Below are 23978 nucleotides of genomic sequence, written 5' to 3'. Positions count from 1 at the left end.
ATTTCTATGGAGACTTGCTCAGTGGTTCCAGAACCACGAGACATCAAATTTAACCACATTTAACCCAAAAAACTCAGCTACTATGTTCACAGAATCAATAACAAAGAGTGAAAAATAAAATTTTCATTTTATTACATTAACAATGAGCATTGATTTTATTTCTGTACACTAATAAAGACAATGTGTTTTAATGAGCTGTTATTTTTTACTTCAGCTTTACATTTTACATTCAAAAGTCAGATGCAGAAATGTGTATTTGTTAAAGTTGTGTATTTACTTTAATTCAATTGCTTTTGTTCTAAGTGACTGCAGCAAAGTTACTATTTGTTATATAAAATGGCAAGAACGTATATAATCATCTTTTAAAGTTATTTGCCTTTTGATCAGCTTTATTTCTGAATTTTTGGGTATAGAAGAGAAACCTCCCTGTACACAATCCTGCTTATAAATGTTTCTTGCATTTTGTAATGAAAACGCATTTAAACAGACAGGCTCCATGACAGGATGTTGGATCAGACACGGGGGAGTTTGGATCTTCATCCTTCCTTCTGAGCACCTGAGAAATTAAAAATAGACATTTTATTTTCTAAGCACAGTAAAAAGTAATATCTTGCTGTGCCCCTGTTCTCTTTCTATTAGCAAAATTTCCACATGTGCAGCTTAACAGAGAAGATGATTAGAACAACATAAAAGATGGTTGGTGATGCTGCATATATAAAACACGGGTCTACATAGGCCTCATCAGGTGTGCTTATCTGTCTGTCTAACTGCCGGTAAGTTTGGTGTGGTGTGTGTGAGTTTGGTAGGGAAATAGATGGAGCGGTCAACATTTTTTTTACATCTCTAACTCTGGATTTTTTTAAAAAGTACATTCATAGTTTAAAAAATGATCCAACACAGAATAAAATTGAGAGGTATTAACATGAACGACATGCCTGCATCCGAGGGCTGCATAAAAAATTTTCTTCCACAAACTTATCATTATGTTGCTTACATAAAGCAAAAAACTTCTGGTCTAAATGTAAAGATAAATCCATCAGTACAGCTGCCAGTCAGAGGTTTGATGCTTTGTTGCATGTTTTGGAACCTAATTTTACAGCAGAGAGGAATTTTTTAGTTAATTGTTTAGGCTATAATTGATATTTTATTTGTTGTAAGAGTCAAACTGCCCCCCCCAAAGAAGAATTTTTTTATTCATTATCTATCCATCTATCTTCTTATCCACTTAGGCCAATTCAGGATCGCAGGAAGCTGGAGCGTATCCCATCATTATCAGCAATCATTGAGCGAAAAGCAGGTTACACACTGGACAGGCTGCCAGCCCATCACAGGGCCATTCATTCATTTATTCATTCATTATCCACACCGCTTAGTCCGATTAAGCGTCACGGGGAAGCTGGAGCCTATCCCAGCAGTCTTTGGGCAAGGGTATACCCTGAACAGGAAGCCAGTCCATCACAGGGCCAGTTATTCATTAATTATATTGTTTTATATTAATTGTCTGATTAAATCAGTTCAAAATGTTTTTCTGTCAAATATAATCAGCTTTAGCCTCAAAAAATCTATATCAGTTGGGCCACATTATTACCACCACCACATTTTACATTAAAATTATTCCTATCATTCCTATAGCTTTGTATTAATATCGTTTTAATGTGTTATATAATTTACTGCTGTAGATGTTTAACACTGAGTTAATTCTAAATAAATTAATTTACTGTTGGGCAGTTTAAGCATTTGTCATATATTTGCATTTTTCCTGTGGCATGCAATCTATTTCATGATACATTTTCCAGCAGGGCCTAGATAATACTTAGAGTTCTGGCTTAAGAAATCCCCCCTCAAAGGATGACTCTTTCAGTTCATCACAAATATCATTAAATCATTATTTTGGGGAAAGTTGGTTTCCACTGAGCAGGAAGGGTTTAAAATATGTAACCAGCAACGATAATAATGTAGAGTAGTGGAGTAGAAAGTGGGATATTTATTAAAGGGCCCAATGCCTGCCTTTGCCTAGGGCCCCAAATTTCTTAAATCCACCAATGATTGTCATACAAGATCAGCATCAAACTACTGCTCTGACTGCTGTAGTCAACAACCATGCTTGTTGTGGTGCATCTTGGGAAATGCTGTCTGCAGTACAAATCAAACAGCAGTCAATGGGAGAGTCATTAATCATACGGAAGGGTTTACTTGAGCAAAACTGGATATTAGAAGATGCTACTTTTAAAGTAAAATAATGTAAAAAACACAACATGTGGGTAAGCCTAAACAAGATGCTGGAGGCTATACCACTGACAGGATTTTTTCCATTGCCAATAAACCTTTTAGACTTAATTATTTTCTATCTATATAAATTGACATTAAGCTAATGAATTTCTAAAGAAGGTATTTTTTATTCATGAAAATCGTGTTTTATTTATACATAATTTTATACAAGTAAATGATCATTTTCATCTTATACGCTAAATAATGCTTAAATATTCTCCATGGAATATTTACAGAGCAGTCAAAATGCAATGTATGGAGCTTTTTGACAAAGTCCAAAGACATTGGTAACAACTTTTCATTATTTTTAAGAGTGTTACTGAAGTTTTAGTTTTTCTGTTTTTGTGCTATAGCTTTTTATACCAGCCTTTTCCACGTTACTTTTAAAGGCGGTGGCAGCGTGGGCTGTCAGATTTTTGTACACACTTCCAAAACCCAAATAAAATAAAAAGGGAATGATGTAGAAAATTACAAATAATTCATTTTTCTTTAAACAAAATAAAATAAAGGTGAATCATTTGTTCCAGTTAACAAAAAACCAACAAAACACCTGAAAATGGAAAAAGATAATTTCATCCTGTCTCACACCACCAGTGATTTCAAAAAAAAAAAAAAAAAAGTCTCCTGACATGACATAAATTACCTGTCTTACCTCACCGTTCTCACACTCATCAAAAAACTAATAACAGACTTTAATTAAAAATCTCTCTGTGTAAAATAACCAAATATACTAAAACATAATACAAAACATACTTTAACTTACATAGCAGCCATTTCTCATAAAAGAAAACAAAAACACATAAATGGCCTCAACACTTATTATTCCAAGACAATTAAGCGTAGAAAAAATTAAGCCTTTATGTTACCTGTAACAAGGGCGTTTTCTTAAGTCCTACCGATAGAACTAACAGGTGTACTAGGCTAGATCTGGACATGGTTTATAAACCATGCTACATGACGGTAACTATTAAATGGTAATCTTGTCCTCCAGATGAACCTGTTTTGCAGTGTGTTGTCAGACAACCATTCAGCAGGACAGATTCCTTCCACTGCAGTTTTTGTGTTTTTATGTCTGTAAGGTCTTCAGAACTTTCATCACACCATTGTATTATAGCCAGTATCCTTGAGTTTTGGTCTCAGAAACCAGCTGCCTCTCCCAGTTTCCTGGCATCAGACACAGCAGAGATACATCCATCTTCTTTCTCCACAGCGTTAACCACTTTGTAGAATTTTCCTACTTTGTGTCCCAGACATCTAAGAGCTACTTGCTGAATAGAGAAGATGGGAGGGAAATCAGATTAAGCAAAGCAGTACAATGTGTTACTTAACCATGAAAAAAAGAAAAAAAAAAAAAACTTTAATTTATTACCATATCAACGTTAGGTTCCAAATTCACTACATTTTCATAGTCAACAAAAACAACAGGGGCTGCAATTGCATCCTTAAGGCTACTTCCAAACCAAAGGTGGTTGATGAGCGCCTGAAAGAGAAATACAGTTACATATTGTAATATTGTTGATAGGGTGATGATGATTATAGAAAGGGCCAGAGGAATGACGAAGACACTTGTAATGACAGTTCTAGCTAAGACAACAGTAAAGGTCATTTGTGCGCAGCAATTAATCTTAATGGCACTTAGCATGATTGCCTTTGACACATACTGAGGCCATCCCAGTCGTGATCATACTCCCACCAGTTGATCCAATCACCAGTATTTTTGACTTAGACTTCAGCACAGCGGGAGCCATGGATGAGGGAGGCTGCTCCCCTACAAACACAGCAAAAGGTTTGATTGACAGGACAGACAGCTGTGATTCATACTGATCAGAGTGAGAGGAACAAGAAGATTATGACTATGAATGCAATCAATAGAGGAACTGAATGCAGTGAATCAGATAATGAATGGCATCTTTTCTAAATCTTGATGTCTTCCCCTACTTTGTTCAGTATCTCATATCAGACTTTGGTTTACTTGGAAAGTAACATTTAAATCAAAATCCAAGTTTTCCACTGCTAGCTTTTAAGTCTTTCCAGTTTGCCATGAAGTGCACAAAATGTCAGAAAATTTCCATCCTCCAGAGATTGAAAACTGGGCCTGTGAACAACCCATTCAGGTTAGAATCTGGTCGTGATGTCAAAGCTGGATAAACACTGCTTGAAGAGATCTGCACATGCACCATTGATCCTCTTCTTATAGGATGTTGGTACCGCACAACAAAATGTTAGTTTGTACAACAAGATGATGTCGTCATTGAGCCACTTCTGGTATTTAAGCCCTCCCTTTCTGTGTAAAGCTGCCTTTTGGTAATATGTTTAGGAATTTGTAAAAGTGTTCTGCCAGCTGTAGATTGTTTCTGCTCTTTTAAAAGTGTTTCCTGAAATGTAAATTTGTTTCCTCAAATAAGAATTTCATTCATTCATTCATTCATTCATTCATTCATTCGTTATCCAAACTGTTTAGTTCAATGAAGGGTCACGGGGAAGCCGGAGCCTATCCCAGCCGTCTTTGGTCAAAATGCAGGGTACACCCTGGACAGCTCGCCATTCCATCGCAGTGCCACACAGAGACAAACAAACACTCACACTCACACTCACTCCTACGGGCAATGGAAACCAAACAACCTAACATGCATGTCATTGGACAGTGGGAGGAAGCCGGAGTACCCAGAGAGAGCCCACACATACACGGGGAGAACATGCAAACTCCACACAGAACGGCCACTGTCCAAGCACCCAGCCGAAGATCGAACTAGCAACCTTTTTGCTGTGAGGCCATGCAGCCCCAAATAGGAATTTGTATTCTTAATGTATTTTTTTTCTAAAATCTATATTTGTTTCCGAAAAATGTAAAAATGTTTCTTGAAATATAAATTTGTTCATTTAATGTATATTTGTTTCCTAAAATGTGAATTTGTTTTTTTTTATTAAATTTGTTTTTTAAAATTTAAACTTGGTTTTTGAAATTAAAATATGTTTTCTAAATTGTGAATTGGTCTTCAAAATGGAATCTTGTTTTCAAATTTTGAAATGTGTTTTTTGAAATATTAATTTGTTTTGCACTTCCCAGCCACCGTACAACGCTGATGCGCTCTAAACCATCTGACAGCTAATAGCTGCGGAGGGCCTATTGACAGCGTATACTGAATAACCAGGTTATTCCAGCAATGGATTTTTTTCTCCCATGATGGCACAGGCTTATTCTAAGATGACAGTGCCAGGATTGATCAGACTTAAATTTTTAGAGTGGTTCAGGGAACATGAGACATCATATTCACATGTGGATTTCCCACCAAGAGTCTAGACTGGAAACCCATTGAGAATGTTTGAATGTGCTATCAACATCTTTGCATAGTGGTCGGACTCTCCCATTATCTACACAAAGTTTTGGTGAAATAAATCTTGTGACACAGCAGAAGGATATTTACATTGCTACAAGAAATGCATGCTGTAAAGGTGGTCCAATGAAATATTAACGTGTGTGACCTTTTCTTTTGATGGCAACTGTGTGTTTTGGCCTGGCAGTGTATATTGAGCTGTTTTGAAAGCACACAGTCTTGTCGGAGCTTGTCTGTAATCTGATAAAGAATTGCTTTGGGTTAAATGGTAACGTTTGTCAGCAACGATGACTAACAGGATGCTGAACAGATTTGACAGGAAAAACACAGGCTGAAATATTAGGAATGAAAGCCTATTGAAAATTATCCACATATTTAAGAAACTAAAACTTTCACACAATTACACAAATATGTAAAAGTCTGGGTATTATAGTTGGTATAATTCTTATAAAAAAAATAACTTTAAAAGAAGTCATATGGAATATTGCCGACCATAATGATTGGATTATTTTTTTATGTTGTTATTGTATGTTGATTGCAACCTGAAAAGAAATGTGTTTAAAGGATCATACCTTTCATTCTGGAGCTTGAAACTACTACACAGCACTGTACCTGAATACAGGACATAATATGCATCATGTTTAAATGATTACCAGGATTTATAATGTCAACTCTTCCACAGAAGTCAGACAGCTGATTGTTTAGGATGACTCCAGTGCTTGGAGAGAAGACCCTGGAGCCAAAGCTGCCAAAAAGACATAAAACAAGTTATTTTGATCTGGTTTTGACATTAAATCACTCTCTGCATGTAAGACACCTTCACCAAACTGAACTCCCTACTGGTGTTGTTACAGAGGCGTATGCAAGTGTTAGTGTGTGTGTGTGTGTGTGTGGGTGCGGTTAGGTGTGAGTGCCTGTGGGTGACACAAAGTTTTAAAATGTACACTTTCACTTTGGCAAATGTTTGGGAGAGGCAGCTGGGTAGCCGTAATTTTTGTTGACCGCTTTTCGCTCTTTGCTTTTCGCTTTTCACTTTTTGCTTTACTCCTTTGTATTTTGCTTTAGCCTTTTGTGTTTTTTTGACAATATTATTCTGTTTATTTTCTGTCAATTCCTCACCATTTGCACGTTCTCTGTATATGCCAAGCAACGCCGATCCATGTAAAATAAACTATCTTAAATGCAACTGGATCCAGCATCTCTTTAGGCCTAAGGACAAAGCACGTCACCAATATTACAGGACCCATCTCCTCTCAGCGGCTTAAGGGAAAGGAAGCCGCAATAGTTGTTGTGAAAAGCTTTTTGTTTGTGATGACTGGATTCTTCTTTACAAAGTTCAAGTCACAAAAAACATTTGTTACTTAATGTTTTAAATCTCATTGATGTTTATACTTTCAGACTAACATTGATATATGTTGGCTGATGTTTGAAGCAGAATCATTCAGATACTGACATGTGGTTAATTGTGCTGGTCACCGATACAGCAGATCCATCTGGAGCCAACACAGATACATGTGAGGTGCCAAAGCTGTCCTGAGGCAGGGCGATGTTGTAATCTTGGGGATTGTGTATCTTGTCATCATTAATCAGGCTCCGTATGTAGTTGGCAAAGCTGTCCTCTGTGAAATTCTTTGCCCTCTGTAAACACTAAAGTGCATATAAACACATACATTCACACACTCAGAGGCACAACAAGCACATAAAAATGACTAAATCAGAACTAAGTTCGAAAAGAATTTGCAACCTATTTTAATAATTTCCCTCCCAGTTTAGGTACTACTTAAAAGAATATTGTTAAAGTCAAATTTCATTATGCGCGAGTATAATTAAGTTTCATTGCTTGTTTTATGAATTTATTTTTTATATAATTCTGTTGAAGCATGGTTGCAAAGCAATGACTGCCTTTCATTGGTTAAATTTCATAGAATTTTTATTTATTATTACTTTTGTCAGATTCAAGTTATTTCTGTGACCATTGTGACTTTTTCTTTCTTTAACTGAAGGGTACCAACAATTATGTCTAGATGTATAATAACACAAAATTAGCATCAAAAGTTAGGCCATCTTTGTTAGTTAGATTCCGTAAGGTTACTCGCAAAAAAAATGGAAATAAGTCATTTATTCTTATAAGAAGCTGTGGATATCTTTTATTCCCTTGAAGTTAAAGTGACCAATGAGGTACAGTTTTTAATTGTCTTTCATTTTCAATTGGTTCGTCATGTAACTTTCATGTAACCTTTAATTTGATATATTTTGGTAAAGTTTACTCTTGCTATGTCTTGTGAATTCCCGTTTTATTTAAGTAACTTCTCTGTTTTGCTTTAAGTTCATTTCATTTAAGTTTTTTTGTATGTAATTTCTTAGTTCTGATGGCACAGTTGGGGGAATTAAGGGTCTTTTAAAGTCAAGTTGAGGACACTGTCCAGCAATAAATGCCTGTGAAAATCAAAGAACAATTTCTAGCTTGATTAAACTTCAAGAGAGGAACATAATGCTTTCCCTAAAAGATGACAATGCTCCCCTCCACAGGGTGAGGTTTATCAGAGACTGTCTCCAGTATTTGGAACTGGAGAGGATGGAAAAGCTCACCTGCTGTTCTGACCTAAGCTTCACTGAACACTTCTGGGATGTTGTTCATACCACAGTGGCCAACGTGGACACACCAGCTGACTTGTCATAATTATTGGTTGAAGAGTGGGAAACCACAGCAGTGACAAAGGCAGAAACCAGCATGAGCTGGAAATGCCTAGCTGTCGTGGCATGTATGGTTATCCCACATGCTGCATAGGACCTTGCTTGTGAATAAATAGCTAAGTTACCAATATGTCTTTTTTCTTTAGAGGTCAATCATCAAATACAACCAAAAAAGAGCCAGTAGAATAAGATGTTTGGTGATAGCAGACAAGATTTGGAAAATATTTCATGGGCACAACCACATAATCCATTCTGCAGTTCCTCTTAGGAATTCATTTTCCTTACCATTGACAAGAGAAATAAACAGACTTACCATAAGATTTATCCGAAGATACACAGTTTACTACAAATAAACAGTCAACCAAGCATAAATATCCATGCTTTTTGTGCTGTTTCTCAACTCCTAAAATCTGACTTGTACTCAGTGTTGTGCTTCTTCTACTCAAGCCAAACAATGTGATGACTTTTCAGACCTAATAGGGTTCAGTGGTTCAACACTGCAACTTTAACCACTTCATGTGCATCTATCTTGAATTATTATCACAGCAACCATATCTTGACAATGAAAAAACACCAAAACATTTAGATGTAAGCCAACCAAAATACTAAGTGAATTTCTAAAAAATTGTCATGGGAAAAAGCCTTCAATATGGATTATGAAACATTTGCTATGAACCTCACTTCTGTTATAGCTCAACAGATACCTACGCATTTGTTATTCAAATAGATTTTAATATATTTAATCTCCATTTCACAACATCATCTCTTACAGACACATTAATGCAAGCTAATTCATAGTAAAATATATAATATATATATATATATATATATATATATATATATATATATATATATATATATATATATATATATAATTATATTTTATATTTTAGGAAATCTTTTACATTAAGTTAGATATTAAACTGTTTCTTTACTTGTAACATTAAGCTATTTTATACTACTTTATGCCATAGCATGTACACTATTGCTTGAGTAAGGATCCATTTCTCCTACCATCAAACACACTTCGACTTCACTACAACAAAATAATGTTGATTAATACAACAAGAGCATGTATGAAAATATGGAAATATATTCACTGAGGGACGTTTTTGATACTTACTTCTTCTGAGCCAAACTTTGGATCCCGAATGTTCCTTTTAATTTCATTGGCAAATTTAAAAGCTTCAATATAGCGGTGATAAAACAGTTTGTTTTCTTCAGGAGTCTGGGGAGCTACTTTCAAGTTATATCCTGCAGACAAAAATGATGATTGTTGAATGGTCCATTTTTAGTGTGCCTTTTGTCCAAATATTAGTAAAAATAGCATTACTTGTATTTGCATGAAACACAAGTCAGGTCATCGTGAAAGCAACAAACATGTCAAAGTGCAACACAAATAAAACCAGTTCGTTCAAATACGATGAGCCTAAATTGACAAAAACGGGCCAAAAAATTGTTGTTAACGACAAGATGGCAGACAGCCTGTTGCCATGACAACAGGTGTTTCATTGACTTTTTTACTTGGCTTGACGTGTTAGACATGTGTACCGAATTTCGTTGTCCTACGTCAAACTAAACTTTTTTTACCCGATTCTATATGCGCCATTTTTGGCGTTTCTAGGGGGCGCTGACGAGGCATTTTTGCATTGGCATGCATACGGTCCATAGAATATTGCTATTTTCGCCAGGCTTGAGGTGTGTGCCAAGTTTTGCAACTTTTCACGGGGGCTAGGGGGGTCAGAATTGACCGAGTTGTGCTTAGAAGAATAATATAGAATAATAATAAACATTTCAACAACAATAGGGCCCTGCCATACTTCGTATGGCTCGGACCCTAAATATTCATTTAGTCTGTCCTAATCAACATGTACATTTTTTTATTTGCTTTATTTTGTGATTAGAGCAGCAGCTCTGACATATTTGTCCAGAAAGAACCTTTCATGATGTTGAGGATGAGGCTGAGGATGACTCCTCCTGCTGGGGGTGGGGGAAAGTACATCTGGTAGTCTCCCAAAGGGACAACCCATGCATCAGTCACTGTAACTTTATATGATGCCAAATCCTGCAGTGTCAGTCTTCCTCCTGTTCAAAAACATTGAAACAGATGCTTCTTGCTGAGCAAAACTGAACAAAACCAATCTCAACTCCACATAAATCAAGACATATTATGGATTAGAGCTTCCCACTTTGGAGTCAGAGTGATCACTGCCATTCTTTACAGACCCAATTCATTTGTTCATTTATAATTAGATCATTGTGGTGGTAGGCACAGAAAATGCCTGGAAAAGAGAGAATGATGAAAGCCGCCTGACAATACCTGCCTCCTGTATGTCATGGATTAAATCCTCTGCTATTCTTCCAGAATAAAAGACGTCTGCTCCATTGGTAGCAATCTTCTCCAAAGTGTCTGCCAGCTTCTCAAATTTCACATTTTTATTAGTTTTTAACAAGTTCCCATTTTCATCTGAAAATAACTTCCTGAACAAAAGACATAGTATGGACAAATGTTTTTATGGGGGGTTAGGCCTCATATGTTTCAGGCACATAATAAGTGATTCCCTCTTCAGTACCGTAAGGATTGTGTCTCATTCGCATCAATCTCCTGGATGTTTTGACCTTGAATTGGAGGGATGGGGAATCCTTCTCTAGCCAGCTTGATGGTTGGCTGGAAGAGTGTTGCCCATGGCAACTTCCCATAAAGCTTGTGTGCCGTTTCATAACCTCGAATTTCTCCTGGAATTCCAATCCATTGGCTACCTGCATGGAGGGATAAAAGAGCAATCAATGCTAGAAATGAACCAAAATAATAACTCAGCCTGATTTAAGATAATGATTTCTAATTCTCATGTTACCCTGCAAACTTGTTTGTAATAATATATAACACAAACCATATGATATTTTGCATCTATCTCAGCCTTTTGGCTTTACACTTCTGATTTTACTATTGATTTTTGCATGTTTTTTTTCCTCTTTGAACATTTTTTTGCACTAAAATGTCCTAAATGGTGTACTGTACTTGCAATTTAAATGGGCCTCATTGTATAAAATATGACAAGACTTGATTATTTCTTGTCTTTCCACTGGGTGATCGTGGCTCCAAGCTTAGGCTTCATCTCCATACTGGTAGGCCCCATAATGTAATCAAACTCAACTTAACTAGAATCAACACAGAGAAAAGGCATTTCCAGCTCTGAGAAAGGACCATTAAGATTTGCTGGTTTTGACAAATGACACAAAGTTTTGTTTTTCTTTTCTTTTTGTGACATGTTCTGTTCACTAAGCCAAATCCTCAAAAGCAAATAAATTACCTGATAACAGACAGAGCAGGGAAATAAAAGATATTTCCTCATATAATGAGGAGATAAACACATGTATGCTTTTGACACACCACAGCAGCAGATAACCTACCTGTTCTTTTTCCTTCACAGGAATTCAGCAAATCAGATTTCACATTTGCAGGTGCGGTCTCTCTTGAGTTGATTATTTTCACTTTACCTTTAAAAAGATTACATACTATCAGTTAGTGTTGTCACTTATTAGAATTATAGGGTTAGCTGCGTGAATATGTATGTTACCAGAGCTGTCCATCACTGTGAACATGGAGCCACCTCCGATCCCCATACTCTGCGGGTTCATGAGGGATGTGCACAAAAGCGCAGCAATGGCGCCATCTACCGCGGAGCCCCCTCTTTGAAGCATGTCCCTGAAAGATTTTATGCTTGTTGTTTATGATGAGGCCAGCTTTAGGCAGGGGCAAGAGGGGGCAACGCCCCCTCAAACTAAATCCTTGTCCCCTCAAATTAAATCCACCAAAAATGGATAAACTACCTAAACCTTCTCTCCCCTGTACACCTAGGTGCGTGCTGGTTGTACAACATTGCATTGCAGGACCCCCTCTTTCTCCTCCCAGTGAACAACCAATCAGCGTTTAGTATACAAATGCATTGACAAGTAGACTGATTGTTGGGTGTAAGGTTTCTCCCCCTCTGCTGCTGAGCTGCTGCAGCAGTAAAACTTCAAGGAAGTGAGGGAGTGAAGCTCTGATAAATACCTCATAGCAGTTTATATTCTGAGATAGGCTACTTAATAACTAATTAACAAAAAAAAAAGTATTATATAACATCTATATGTTGTGTCAACAGAGGATTGTTGCTTTTTTAAGTGTGAGAACCTGTCAGTGGGAGCATTGCTCAATCACACATGAGCGCTGGATGTGTGTGCCCGCTTGGAGCCAATCAGACTGAAGTAAAATGACCATTGCGTGTCAGGTCCTGTCAGAAAGCTCCGCCCAGCCTCTAGTTCTGCATGCTGGTTGGAGGACAATCACAATAACTTTTACTTTGTTGTTTTTTCTCCAACTCCCACTCGTTAACTATTTCAGCTTAGTTTAATATTTTAGTTTATTACCGGTATTTGGCTGTCTAAAGAGACATTTGTTATGCTGTTGGCTGTTAAAAATTTGATGATGGATATTTGTTTTGGGTTTTTTTTCTCATTGTAACGTGTCTATAATTTTCATATTCCGTTTCCCCCCTGAGGGAATTCCACCTTATTGTCGTCAGGGGGGTTGCATGCCTCAGTGACCCTAAGAGCTATACCAGAGGAGGCTTTAGTTTACCCAAGCTGGACAGGTCTTAGGTTAGAGGCTTGTCAAAGTGCAATCTATTTCTTCAATGTGGGACTCTACCAACAATCTTTATAGGAAAACACTTATAAACAACAAAAAGAACTGAAGCATGATGTGCACGAATGATGCCTTGTTCACATTCCTGCTGCCTCCTTCCTTATGTATGCATTCCTAGAGCCAGTCTTGTTCTACAAGTTTATGTTGGCTTAACAAGGTAGGTTATGCAATAGCGTTGTTTTTCACCTATGAAGAACATTTACTTCCTCATTCGTGAGCAATCATACGGGTTTGAATTTAGTTAATTAAATCTAATTTCTTATCATTTGCACAGTCTTCTTTATAATATTATGAATATAGTTTTGTTGGAGGATGTATACAAACATGACTTGATTCTGCTGATCTAAGAGGGGGTAGCTTATTGGGAGGCATGAAAATAGATTTGACATTTTAGCAATGGATTTTGTTCATAATGATTGGCTACCTAGGTCTTCCATATCAATCTGTTTTATTTTGATGTTTTTTGTTTGTTTGTTTATAGCCATGTCGAAAGTGTTAATCACTTACCTTCCAATTTCTGAACACTTCTTTGAATCCGCAGCCACCGCAGCTTTTGAGAAAGTGCCATCTGGGCACCTGCACTTCACGAGCACAGCTATACACACAATTATGGCAACCAAGCAGAGCAGCATTAGTGCGCAACAAGTGTATACTCTCGCCTTTGACCTCGCCATGGCTATTTCTCCTCAGTGTAGCCGAGGAATTATTAAAGTTTTTTCGGACCAGATTATCTCATCTGAAATATGACAATTTAGCCCTGTTAATGAATTGGTGAGTGACTACTCTCTCAGAGAAGGCGTGCTTGAAACCTGCTCCACCTCCTGCATGCGGAGCATGATAAGGAGGAGGAGGAGAAAGTCGTTATAAAAAACAAGCAGTGATGGTTTTCATATTGTTTTAGTTTGAATGTATGCAGACAACTATCCCTCACTCTGGTAATAATTTGCAAAGTATCCATTCATTTATTACCGAGACATACAACCACTCACGCGCACACTCACTCTAAGAGAATATTTGAATTTTTTTTTTTTTTTAAATTTTACATTTTTCTATATTTATTTGTAAATATATATTTTAAGTTTTTCATTTCGTGTTCAGACTTGAGTCTGTAGGTTTAATAATTAATCTGTTTGTGTTTTATTTCTGCAATTCAAATAAAGCCCAGGGGGGCGTAATAGAGAGTTGGGGGACTCGAGCATGACAGTCAGCTTGTGCTATCTAGAGTTGGGAAGCAGAAAAACTTATTGAACAAATTGCTGCACATTGTCATCAGGTGCGGACTTACAATTATAAAACTTGTCATACACTTATGGTTAGTTACTTATTACACTCATAAATTAGGTTTTTTATTAAAATGCTATCGCTAAAATGCCAGCAGAATGCTTACTATAGGCTATTATGTGTGTATCTCAACCACCCTCAGTCTCCAGTATATTGGGTCAGTCTATCGTACTGCACATGCGTAAAGAGGATCCAGGAAGAAAACAAACCATATGAAAATGCACAGCATGAATGGCAAGAAAAAAAAAAAACCAAGCAAAGAATATGAAAAGGAGCTATCCCGAAACAATACTATAAAGTGAACAAAGAAGACGAAAAGAAGAAAGCTGCCCTCAAAGTTATGTGAAGTAATGATGCCTTCTTCCCTGCGCACCAACAACATTGACGTGTGTTGGGTAGGGTCTGCCATGTGAAGATGAATGATTAGTGAATGTTGTATAAAAGACTGTTATTCACCTGTTCAGCCCTCCCTTTATAGTATATTTTAGTTTTGTGCATTTACTTGTAGTTAATATGTTCTAGGTGGCCACCCAAAAGCACTAATGTGTCATTTCTGCACACAACGTGGCTCTGAGAAATATCGTCATGACACGGACATATCGGTCAAATTGATATTGTGCGTATATAAAAGGAAACCACACCCATACACACCGATACATTCATACCCTTAACCATATCGACATCTCTTATCATGATGTCCATCTGTAAATAAAGGACAAGCTCAACGTTAAATCCTAGACCTGGACATTTTGTTATTCATCTTAACTCATTTGAACATAATAATTGCTGTCCTAACCCGACACCCTGAAGTGACTGCTAATCCACATACAAACTAGTTACAATCCTCATTACAAGTGTGAAATATTCCTGCTATATAAGGAATATTTATTTATTCCATTTAAGACAAGAAAGCCTATTGGTCATTTTAAAGAAAGCTTTGAATTTTATTTCTATTTACCACAGAGGATGGATGGAAATCAATTATTTAGTAGTTGTTTTTTTTATACATTGAATTTCCAGGAAAACTTTCGGCTCTTTCTAAAATCATGGGTGTTTTAGCCTTTATTGTGTTAAGTTATGCATTCAAAGCAGTAAAAACTGTGTAACTTAAAGAAGTTATTAACTAGGACCTCACTGATATATCAGCTGGCTGCTAAAATCGGCCGATGATAGCCTTCTTCGAAATAATCGTCATCAGCCATAATTTTGCAGATCAAATGCCAATTTTTCCTTAATTTCTCATTGAACAGTAAATTCTGTTCAGTTTCAGGTTGTGCAGGATGATATCCTTGCAGCTTTTGTCCACTAGTTGGAGGTCTAACTCCATTCAAACCTCTGCGCTTGCTGCTGTCTTCTCAGTAACATACAGAAGCTGCAGTCAGGCAACATTACAGGAGTGAGCGATCTACATTTTACATATGACAAACTTTGTCATGTCATACATGTCATGTATCATGACCAGTGAGTGCTCTTCATTTACGTTGCATTGCTAACTTAGCTAAAGTTTCTCCCCTTCTGTGGTAGCCTATATAGTACCTATGGTACATAGTACATTAGGTATGGTACCTTATGTGATCTGTGTGTGTGCCTGTGTGTGTGTGTGTGATGCGGTCAGTGAGTTGATCTGTAACTTAAAGGGGTCATCACCTGGAAATTGCACTTTTTCAAGTTAACAACTTAGCCCTGTTAATAAATTGCCTAAAGAAGGCATGCCTGAAACCTGCTCTTCCTCCTGCTTACGAGGTGGAGCGTCAGCTTCATACAAGCAGTGATGCGTCATACAAGCATCACTACTTGTATTTGTGATGCTTTTCATATTTCTGAGTTTGAATGCAGCCTACTGACATGCTAACAATCATCCCTCACTATGGCAATAAATTGCAAAACATCCATTCATTTATTTCCCAGACAAACAACCACTCACAAGCACACTCACTTGCTGCATGTGTCGCGTGTTTATTCTTCGCAGGGACATGGCCATGTGTCCCCTCATATCGGTGTATTTTCCCCCTATATCAAAATACGGGAGATTTACAGGAAAAATAAATATAGCTACAGCATTCTTTTGGTGGCAGAGGAATGCAGCTGAATCAGGGGGTGCAGCAGTTGAAGGACTGTCTTTATTAGTAAAAGATAACGAATGACTATTCCTTTAGTGGGTTATTTTTTTTCTTTGTCAAGTCTGTGTGCGTTCATACAATGAGTCAGTATTTAAGTTTTGTGAACTGACCTGTTTTTAATGTTTTAATTATTTGGCCTGATATTGCTATTGTTGTAGCATGCAAAAGCATGGCCCCGGTCCAGTACATAGTAATTTAGTTATTTATCCTTATTGTATTCTCTTATTTCTTTGTTCGCTACTGCATGATGTAGAAGTATTTACCTGCTGGATATGTTTATTTTTGTTCTATGGTCATGAGCTGTGGGTCATGATCGAAAGAACGAGGATGGATGGATGGATGGATGGATGGATGGATGGATGGAGTTGGTTATGAAGTGTTCTAACAGCTAAAAATGTATAGATAACCTTTTATTGTGTATTTTATGTCTGTTTCAGAAACAACACCTACAAGTCAACCCAAACAGTTATTTCCATGTTGAAAGTAATAACCCAGACCAAGAAGGAACTTGTCATTGTGCATTCTGACAGATGCCCTAATAATTAGATCATTAGACTAATTAACAAATTAGTAAAGTAGGCTACAGCATCCTAACCAAGAAAACAATCAGCATCAAACTAATCTGCATTGACTGTTGTAGTTGAAAACCATTCTTGCTGCGGTGCATCTTGGGAAATGCTGTCTGCAGCACAAATCAAACGGCAGTCAATCATAGACATACATACATTGACGCCTCATTTTGCGCTGGAGAGTGAACCAGTGCTGCCGCCATATTGGATGGGTCTCTGCTTTCGAGTCTTTCTGCAGAGTCAACTAGTTTCCCCACATAACTCTTTAAACAATGCGTACATATTACAAACAAACAAAACACTTTTCTACATAATTGGTTCATAAATTATGGTAAAACAGTTATTAAATCTACTACATAGGAAATTTTACTCCATTGATGTGTTTATGGAAAAATGTGATTTTGATGCTTCACAAAGAGAGTTTTAAAAAGGCAATTATCTCCGCCAAGGAAGTTGTGCTTTTACTAGTGTTTATCTGTTTTTTTTTTTGTTATTTGTTTTTGACTGTGTTCGAGATAACTAAAAAAAAAATCATGAACAGAACTTTAGGAAATGTAAAAAGAAAGCTGAGTAAATTTTGGTGGTGATCCGGATCACCGTTTGGATCCAGAAACTTTTTAAAGATTCTTGAACATTGAGCTTGGCAGAGGTTTGCGCTTTCTGAAAGTTTTTCAAGTTCATTTTTTAACTGATTGTACGATTTTAATACAATACTTTTATCTTTCATTTTCAGACTTTGTATAACTGCATCTCTGTATTGATAAATTTATAAATGTAAAAAAGAAAGAGTCAACCATAGTCAGTTTGTGTTAAAGATAAGTCAAAAAGTTATGGACAGACTTTTGTCAAATTTTTAGGTGTTTTTGGAAATGTGAGAAGGAAGAACTGATTTAATTTTGGTGGCGATCCGAATCATCGTTTGGATCCAGGAATTTTTAAAGGCCGCGGTGCAGGTTTGTGCTTTTCTAGTTAAGCATATGGTTGCAATAAGCGGTGAAACATTGAAAGCAGATGGTGTGGAATTATATTTCACAAATAAGATTAAATGAATTTAAAATAATTTGTTGTTTGACCAGATAAAAATACATAGATCAGTCCAAATGCATCAATAAACAATCAAATATGTTTGTATCAAGCTCATTGGGCCCATACATTTATTTATACTACAGCTATGTCTTTGTTAAATAGCATTATTAAAAAAAAATAGTATAAAAGCATGTCTTTTTTTATGTTTGACAATGACCAGTATCATAACAATATATCTGCCTTTTGTAACGAACCAAACTGTGAGAAAAATCTGGTAAAAAAAAAAAAAAAGTTGGTGAATTTATTGTTGTGGTTGGCTCTACACCTTACAAATAAATGCATTGGAGGAGACCCATCCAAGATGGCGGCGCGATGAGACGTCAGCTCATAAAGGCGGCGTGATCCTATGATCGTCTATGTGTATTATGTCTATGCAGTCAACGGAGAGTCGTGAAACATAAGGAAAGGTTTACTTGAGCAAAACAGGATATTAAAAGATACTACTTTTAAAGTAAACTAACCAAAACACAGCCTGTGAGCTAGCCTAAACAAGATGCTGTTGGCTATGCTACTGACAGGAATCTTTTTTCCATTGTCAATAAACCTCATAGAAACCTGTTTTATATATATATATATATATATATATATATATATATATATATATATATATATATATATATATATATATATATATACATACATATATATATATATATATATATATATATATATATATATATATATATATATATATATACATATATATATATGTGTGTGTGTGTGTGTGTGTGTGTAAATTATCATTTATATCTTATATAAATTATCTTAAGCACGCTAAATAATGCTGAAATATTCTCAGTGGAATAATTATAGGGCAGCCAAAACGCAATGTATGGAGCTTTTTCAGAAAGTCCAGAGACATTTGTAGCAACTGTTACTGTGCAACTGTGAAAGTTTCCGTTTTTCTCTAGTTAATTGTGCTTTAGCTTATTATTTCAAAGGACAATTAAGCATAGACAAAATGTAGTGCCTTTATATTACCTGCAGCTAGGGAGTTTTCTCAAGTCATATTGATAGAAGTAACGGGCCTAACCAGATCTGGACATAGTTTACAAAACTATGCCACATGACAGTGACCATTATTTCAATGCTTCTCTTGCATGTCCGTAAAATTAATTAGATTCAAATAAATTTAAAAAGAAATGCACTCACCAATTCTTTTCTTTTGAAAGGTAAAACCGGAAGCGCTCTTATATTCTTTGTTTGCTTCAGACTGTGAGGCTTCCCTGGTTAAGCGTCAGTATTTACATCAACATTTTCTGAAGCCTATCCAGCGCTACTATCCAGCACAGACAGGGAGTCAACCACGTCGGTAGGACCACTTTAATTTCCCCTTGTTTACTGGTGTTTGTTAGTTTCTGTCACCACTTCTTTTGTGCCATTTGGAGCTGTTTCCTGTGATGTTGGCGACTGATATCCGTCCACCGTGTGCACTGCAGTGGTGCGCAGCTTTGCCTGGAGAAACACCTGTGCGCCTCTCCTCTTCTCTGGTCACAGTCATGCATGTTGATTGGGTATGGATGCAAACGGTGCACGAATCAGCGCAACCAAACATCCACGCAGCTGTAGAGTTGGGAACATGAGCTCAGGAACTGCGATCTGTTGTTTTACCGAGGCTCAATGAGCGTTGCAGCTCTCCCAGTATGTTGGCCATTAGTTTGTGTGGCAGCTTGGCCCTGATGGCAACAACTCTAGTAGCCAGATTGGTTGGAAACAACGGAGTGATTGGAAGAATAAGGTAGGGTGTGTGTGTTTTCCATGGTTTTTCGACCAAGGGTTTGATAAGTCTATCCTAATCGGGAGCGAGTGTGCGGGGGTGGTTGTGGGGGCGTCTTGATGCTGTCAGGCAGGATGGAGAGGAGGATCTATTGGAGCGGGATTACCGGACCATTTTTGGTGAGCGCACATCGTGGACTTCTGATCACAGTTGACGCATTGCACTCCTGGCGTTGTGGCTGCTGGTCCATTAGCATTATATAACCATACCCATGTAATGCAGCCTTCTTTTGATACTTAGAATATGACTACATATCCCTCCCTTCCCCCCCAGAGGATCCATTTATGCAGCTCCAGCTGAGCAACCTATGAATGCCAATTATAAATGTGGGTGGGTTTCAGTACTGTTTATGTTTATATAATTCACTGTTCGGTGTGTGCGTGTGTGTGCGTTGTGCTTGGTAATACAAAAGGGAGATGTTTGTGTTAAATGCAGCAATGTGCCAATGACTCATGGTTTTACACAGTGCACTACAGAGTGTGTAGAAAGCGTTATTCCAAACTGTGTTCAGTGGGTGTGTGTGTGTGTGTACATGCGCGCGGATGTTCGCACTCGAAGTGCAGTCATTTTGAAGTCCACAGTGTGTGGGTGAGTTCCAGCAGGTGTGTGTTACATTTGGTGGAAAAGGATGGGAATCTGCTGTCAAGCTGATGTTTAAAAGTGGTGAAAAGAAAGCGCAGTGATACCAATGAGGAATACACCAAGAGTGCAGTTTGTGCTGTTGATATCAGCTCCAGCATTGTCCCATTGTCACATCCTCTTCTCTTCTCACCCCCCTTTTTCTCCTTTTGTCTTTGTTTTTCAGAGAACATATAACCCTAAGGCGAAGTGTCTGCCTGCATTTATCTGAAAGAACAAGCAAGGGAGCAGCACAGCCAGACATCATGCAAAGAGAAGCCTTCTCACGTTGCAGAGAGCTGAAATGTTAGGCCCGAAGAGCGAGAGTGTCAGATCAAATCAGCAGACTGTTTACATCAGACGGGGCCATAAAAGCTGCTTGACACCAGACTCCATAACCCCTTGTATATGGCTTAAGGCCCCTTTCAATCACAATCAAGAAAAGACACGTTAAGTGATCCTTCATCAGCACTTTATATTTCTATCAGATTCAGCAGTCCAGAAACGAGCCAAGATGGAGTGGTCACTAGAGAGTGTGAGGGAGATGGTGGCTGGAGGGATGCAGTCTGTAAGGGAGTGTGAAATCTGTGCTTTTGCCATAGCCATGTGTGTGCTGCTGTTGTTTATGTGGTACTGTTACAGAGTGGGCCGGGACCATGGCTCCAGCCCACTGCGAGGCAGGTATTTGGCAGGGTCTGGCCGGATCGGGGGAGTGGTGGGGGGTTTCATGAGTTCAGACTGTCGTGGCAGAGGGAAAGGAAAACATGGGTCACTGCTAGATGAGCAGAATGGATTTGCATTCTGCCAGTCATCAGAGTGCTTCCGCTGTACCAGCGCTGGCGAGAGCCTGAACCAAAGGCTCTATCACAGCTTGCAGGATTACGCCAAGCGCTACACCTGGTCAGGTATGGGCAGGGTGCACAAAGGGGTTCGGGACCAAGGCCGATACCTTAACAGCCGACCGACTATCCAGCGACCGGAGGTTTTCTTCCTTCCTGACCTGCCGTCAGCCCCTTTCTTTTCCAGAGAAGTACAGAGACATGACGTGGAGCTGCTTGAGCAAAGCTTCCCTGCCCTCCTGGCTGAGTTTGAGAGCATCTACCACCAACCTCCAGCCCGCAGTGGCTCCTCCTTGCCACCAGGGTGGAAAGCCAACAGCACTCCCCGTGGACAGTGGTGGACCTACTACCTGGTGAACCAAGGCACTCCTTTGGTCCTAAATGTCAGGAGGTGTCCGCGAGCCTGGCGAGTGCTGGGCCAGCTGCGCACGTTCATCGCCAACAATGTATTTGGAAATGCCTGCTTCTCTGTTTTGACGCCTGGAGCCCTCATTACTGAGCACTACGGTCCAACGAATGTCAGGCTGCGCTGCCACCTGGGTAAGAAGCATCCAGTGAACTGGAACTGATGAGTTTCGGTGTGTATTTAACTCAGCACAACAGCAGATCGTTTTAAAAGTAAGCATATTTACGCCAGGGAAAGAGCAACAAAGTAAATCAGCTGTTTAAACTGGACTCTGAAATTCTCTGGAGTAAAGGAAGCACGGCTGAAATGTGCCATAAGCTCAAATTATCATTTTTTACTGCACCTGAGCTTTGATTCTAAGTCCATCTGTAGTCAGTCGAATGGGTTTTAAAATGAGTAAAATAAAAATGCTAAGATCATTTTAAGCAGCTTGTTTTATTGACATGAAACGGTCCAGGAACTGTGGATAGGATGGGGTTTGTCACCTGAAGAGGTTGAACAGCTGCAAAGACTGCATGTGAAGTCCGAAATGACACAAAGATAGGCTGATTATTTTTCTCTGTTAGGTCTCAGAGTGCCTCCATCCTGTGAGCTTGTAGTTGGTGGAGAGCCACAGTGCTGGTCTGAGGGTAGCTGTCTGCTTTTTGATGACTCCTTCCTCCACAGGGCTTTCCATGATGGTAAGTAAAGATTAGAACAACTTTTTTTTTTTCCTTTTCGTTTTGTTTTATGTGCATGTATTGCTTATTTCTTTTAAGAAATCAGATGTATTTTAAAATGTGGTAAACCAATAGTTAGGCAAATGAAAAAAACAACTCAGTATATAAAACGGTCTTAGTTCAAAAACACGTCACAATGAAGTAATTGACAATGTGTGCAGGTAGTTCAGATGACGGCCCCAGGGTGGTCTTCATGGTGGATCTATGGCACCCCAATGTGGCTGCTGCTGAGAGACAAGCCTTGGACTACATTTTTACGCCTGGCCGTTTAGAGGACAAGGAAGGGAAGTAGGTGTGAGTGAGAAACCATGTCCAAGTAAAGAGACAGAAGGCATTAAAGGGAAGCCTGTAAAATTGGGGAGCAACTCTCACTTTTTTTCATTTTGTTTTCTGCCTCCTAACCAACTCTCACATTGACTGTACACATATTTTCCAACTCACACAGTATTGCTCAAAAGTCCTCTTAGCAGATGACCAAACATTGGGCCTCTTTTATTAAGTGCATTTCCGATTGTATGGTTGTGTAAAATGCAGTCATGTTCTTTTATTGTCCTTCAGTTTTGTAAGCACAGGTCAGTCCATTTAAATTATGTGAATTAATACAATACGACATTTTAGCTTGAGCCAATGGCATTTACATGTATTTTCTATTCACTTTGAAGCTGTGCAGTTTCTTAAATTATTATAGTTTGGGAAAATCTTCAGAGCAGGGTGTCATCCCTTTAAAGTACTTGGTACAACATGCAAAATACCTGGTGTGTTATTCACATATGCTTCATGAGATAAAGCTGAAATTGTACGCTTAGCTTAGCTGTTTCAGTTTTCAAAGTCTCTGAATGTAAACGTTCATTGGGATGAAGGATGATACTGAACAGCCATCATTTCTCAGTTCTCTGACTACTGGTCAACACTGAAGCCAAACTGTAGAGAGCATTGTGCAACACCTAAAGGGCATAAATGGGTCTGAATTAGTTGTGTAACTGGTGATGTTATAACCACATAATGGGTTTACGAGCTAGCCTAAACTGTTATTTAAAAATCTGAGTCACAGAGTAATCATTTATTACCTGGATCCTTCCTCCCAGGCCTTAAGAAAGCCTCATGACAACATTTGTATACATTTCCACAAGGGCTAAAATATTTAACAGTTTCACTTTTTATACTTCTCAATATATTTAGCTGAATTTTATTCCGATTGTCGGGAAAAATGCACAATTTTTTTTTTTTTTTTTAAACATCTTAAAAACTTCAAATAATGTTTATTTTTATGAATGTCTGGCCTTCCTACTAGGAGAATGTTCATCTGTAATCTGTGATTGTATCACTCGTTATTATTTTTCTTTAATCACAATATAATTAAAGATCATATGAATATATAATTTCTCTCTTCTCATCTACATACTGTTTAAATCTCTAGCAGGGACATGAAAATATAATACAGAATTAGGTTAAATATAGTCAGGATTCAAAACTGGCTATTTCTGTGTGAATATCTAAACAAAATTATCTGTAATAACAGTAGCAGAACCTTTCCTGTGCTCATCAGTAATAAATAGATCTTTCAATATGTATTTTGATA

At 37.9% G+C, this 23978-nt stretch overlaps 2 protein-coding genes across 2 annotated transcripts; one reads left to right on the top strand and one right to left on the bottom strand.

The window, feature by feature from the left end:
- Positions 1-3404: 3404 nt before the first annotated feature.
- Positions 3405-13658, bottom strand: LOC306764404 (glutathione hydrolase 5 proenzyme-like; the record flags this gene model as incomplete). Its single annotated transcript, XM_079251569.1, has 12 exons — positions 3405-3536; positions 3638-3748; positions 3930-4036; positions 6257-6348; positions 7057-7241; positions 9421-9551; positions 10236-10382; positions 10618-10778; positions 10871-11087; positions 11709-11795; positions 11876-12003; positions 13492-13658. The coding sequence occupies 12 exons, from the start codon at positions 13656-13658 to the stop codon at positions 3405-3407; spliced, it is 1665 nt and encodes a 554-aa protein (XP_079107695.1).
- Positions 13659-20949: 7291 nt separating this feature from the next.
- On the top strand, positions 20950-22691 carry asphd2 (aspartate beta-hydroxylase domain containing 2; the record flags this gene model as incomplete). The annotated part of the gene is made up of 3 exons (XM_079251967.1): positions 20950-21814; positions 22247-22364; positions 22565-22691. 3 exons carry the CDS (start codon positions 20950-20952, stop codon positions 22689-22691), a joined length of 1110 nt encoding a protein of 369 aa, XP_079108093.1.
- Positions 22692-23978: the final 1287 nt, after the last annotated feature.

The sequence above is a fragment of the Telmatherina bonti genome (genome assembly GCF_933228915.1).
Source record: "Telmatherina bonti genome assembly, chromosome: 13".
NCBI lineage: Eukaryota > Metazoa > Chordata > Actinopteri > Atheriniformes > Telmatherinidae > Telmatherina > Telmatherina bonti.
Note: the sequence above shows the minus strand (reverse complement) of the source record. Positions and strands in the feature narration are given on the sequence as shown.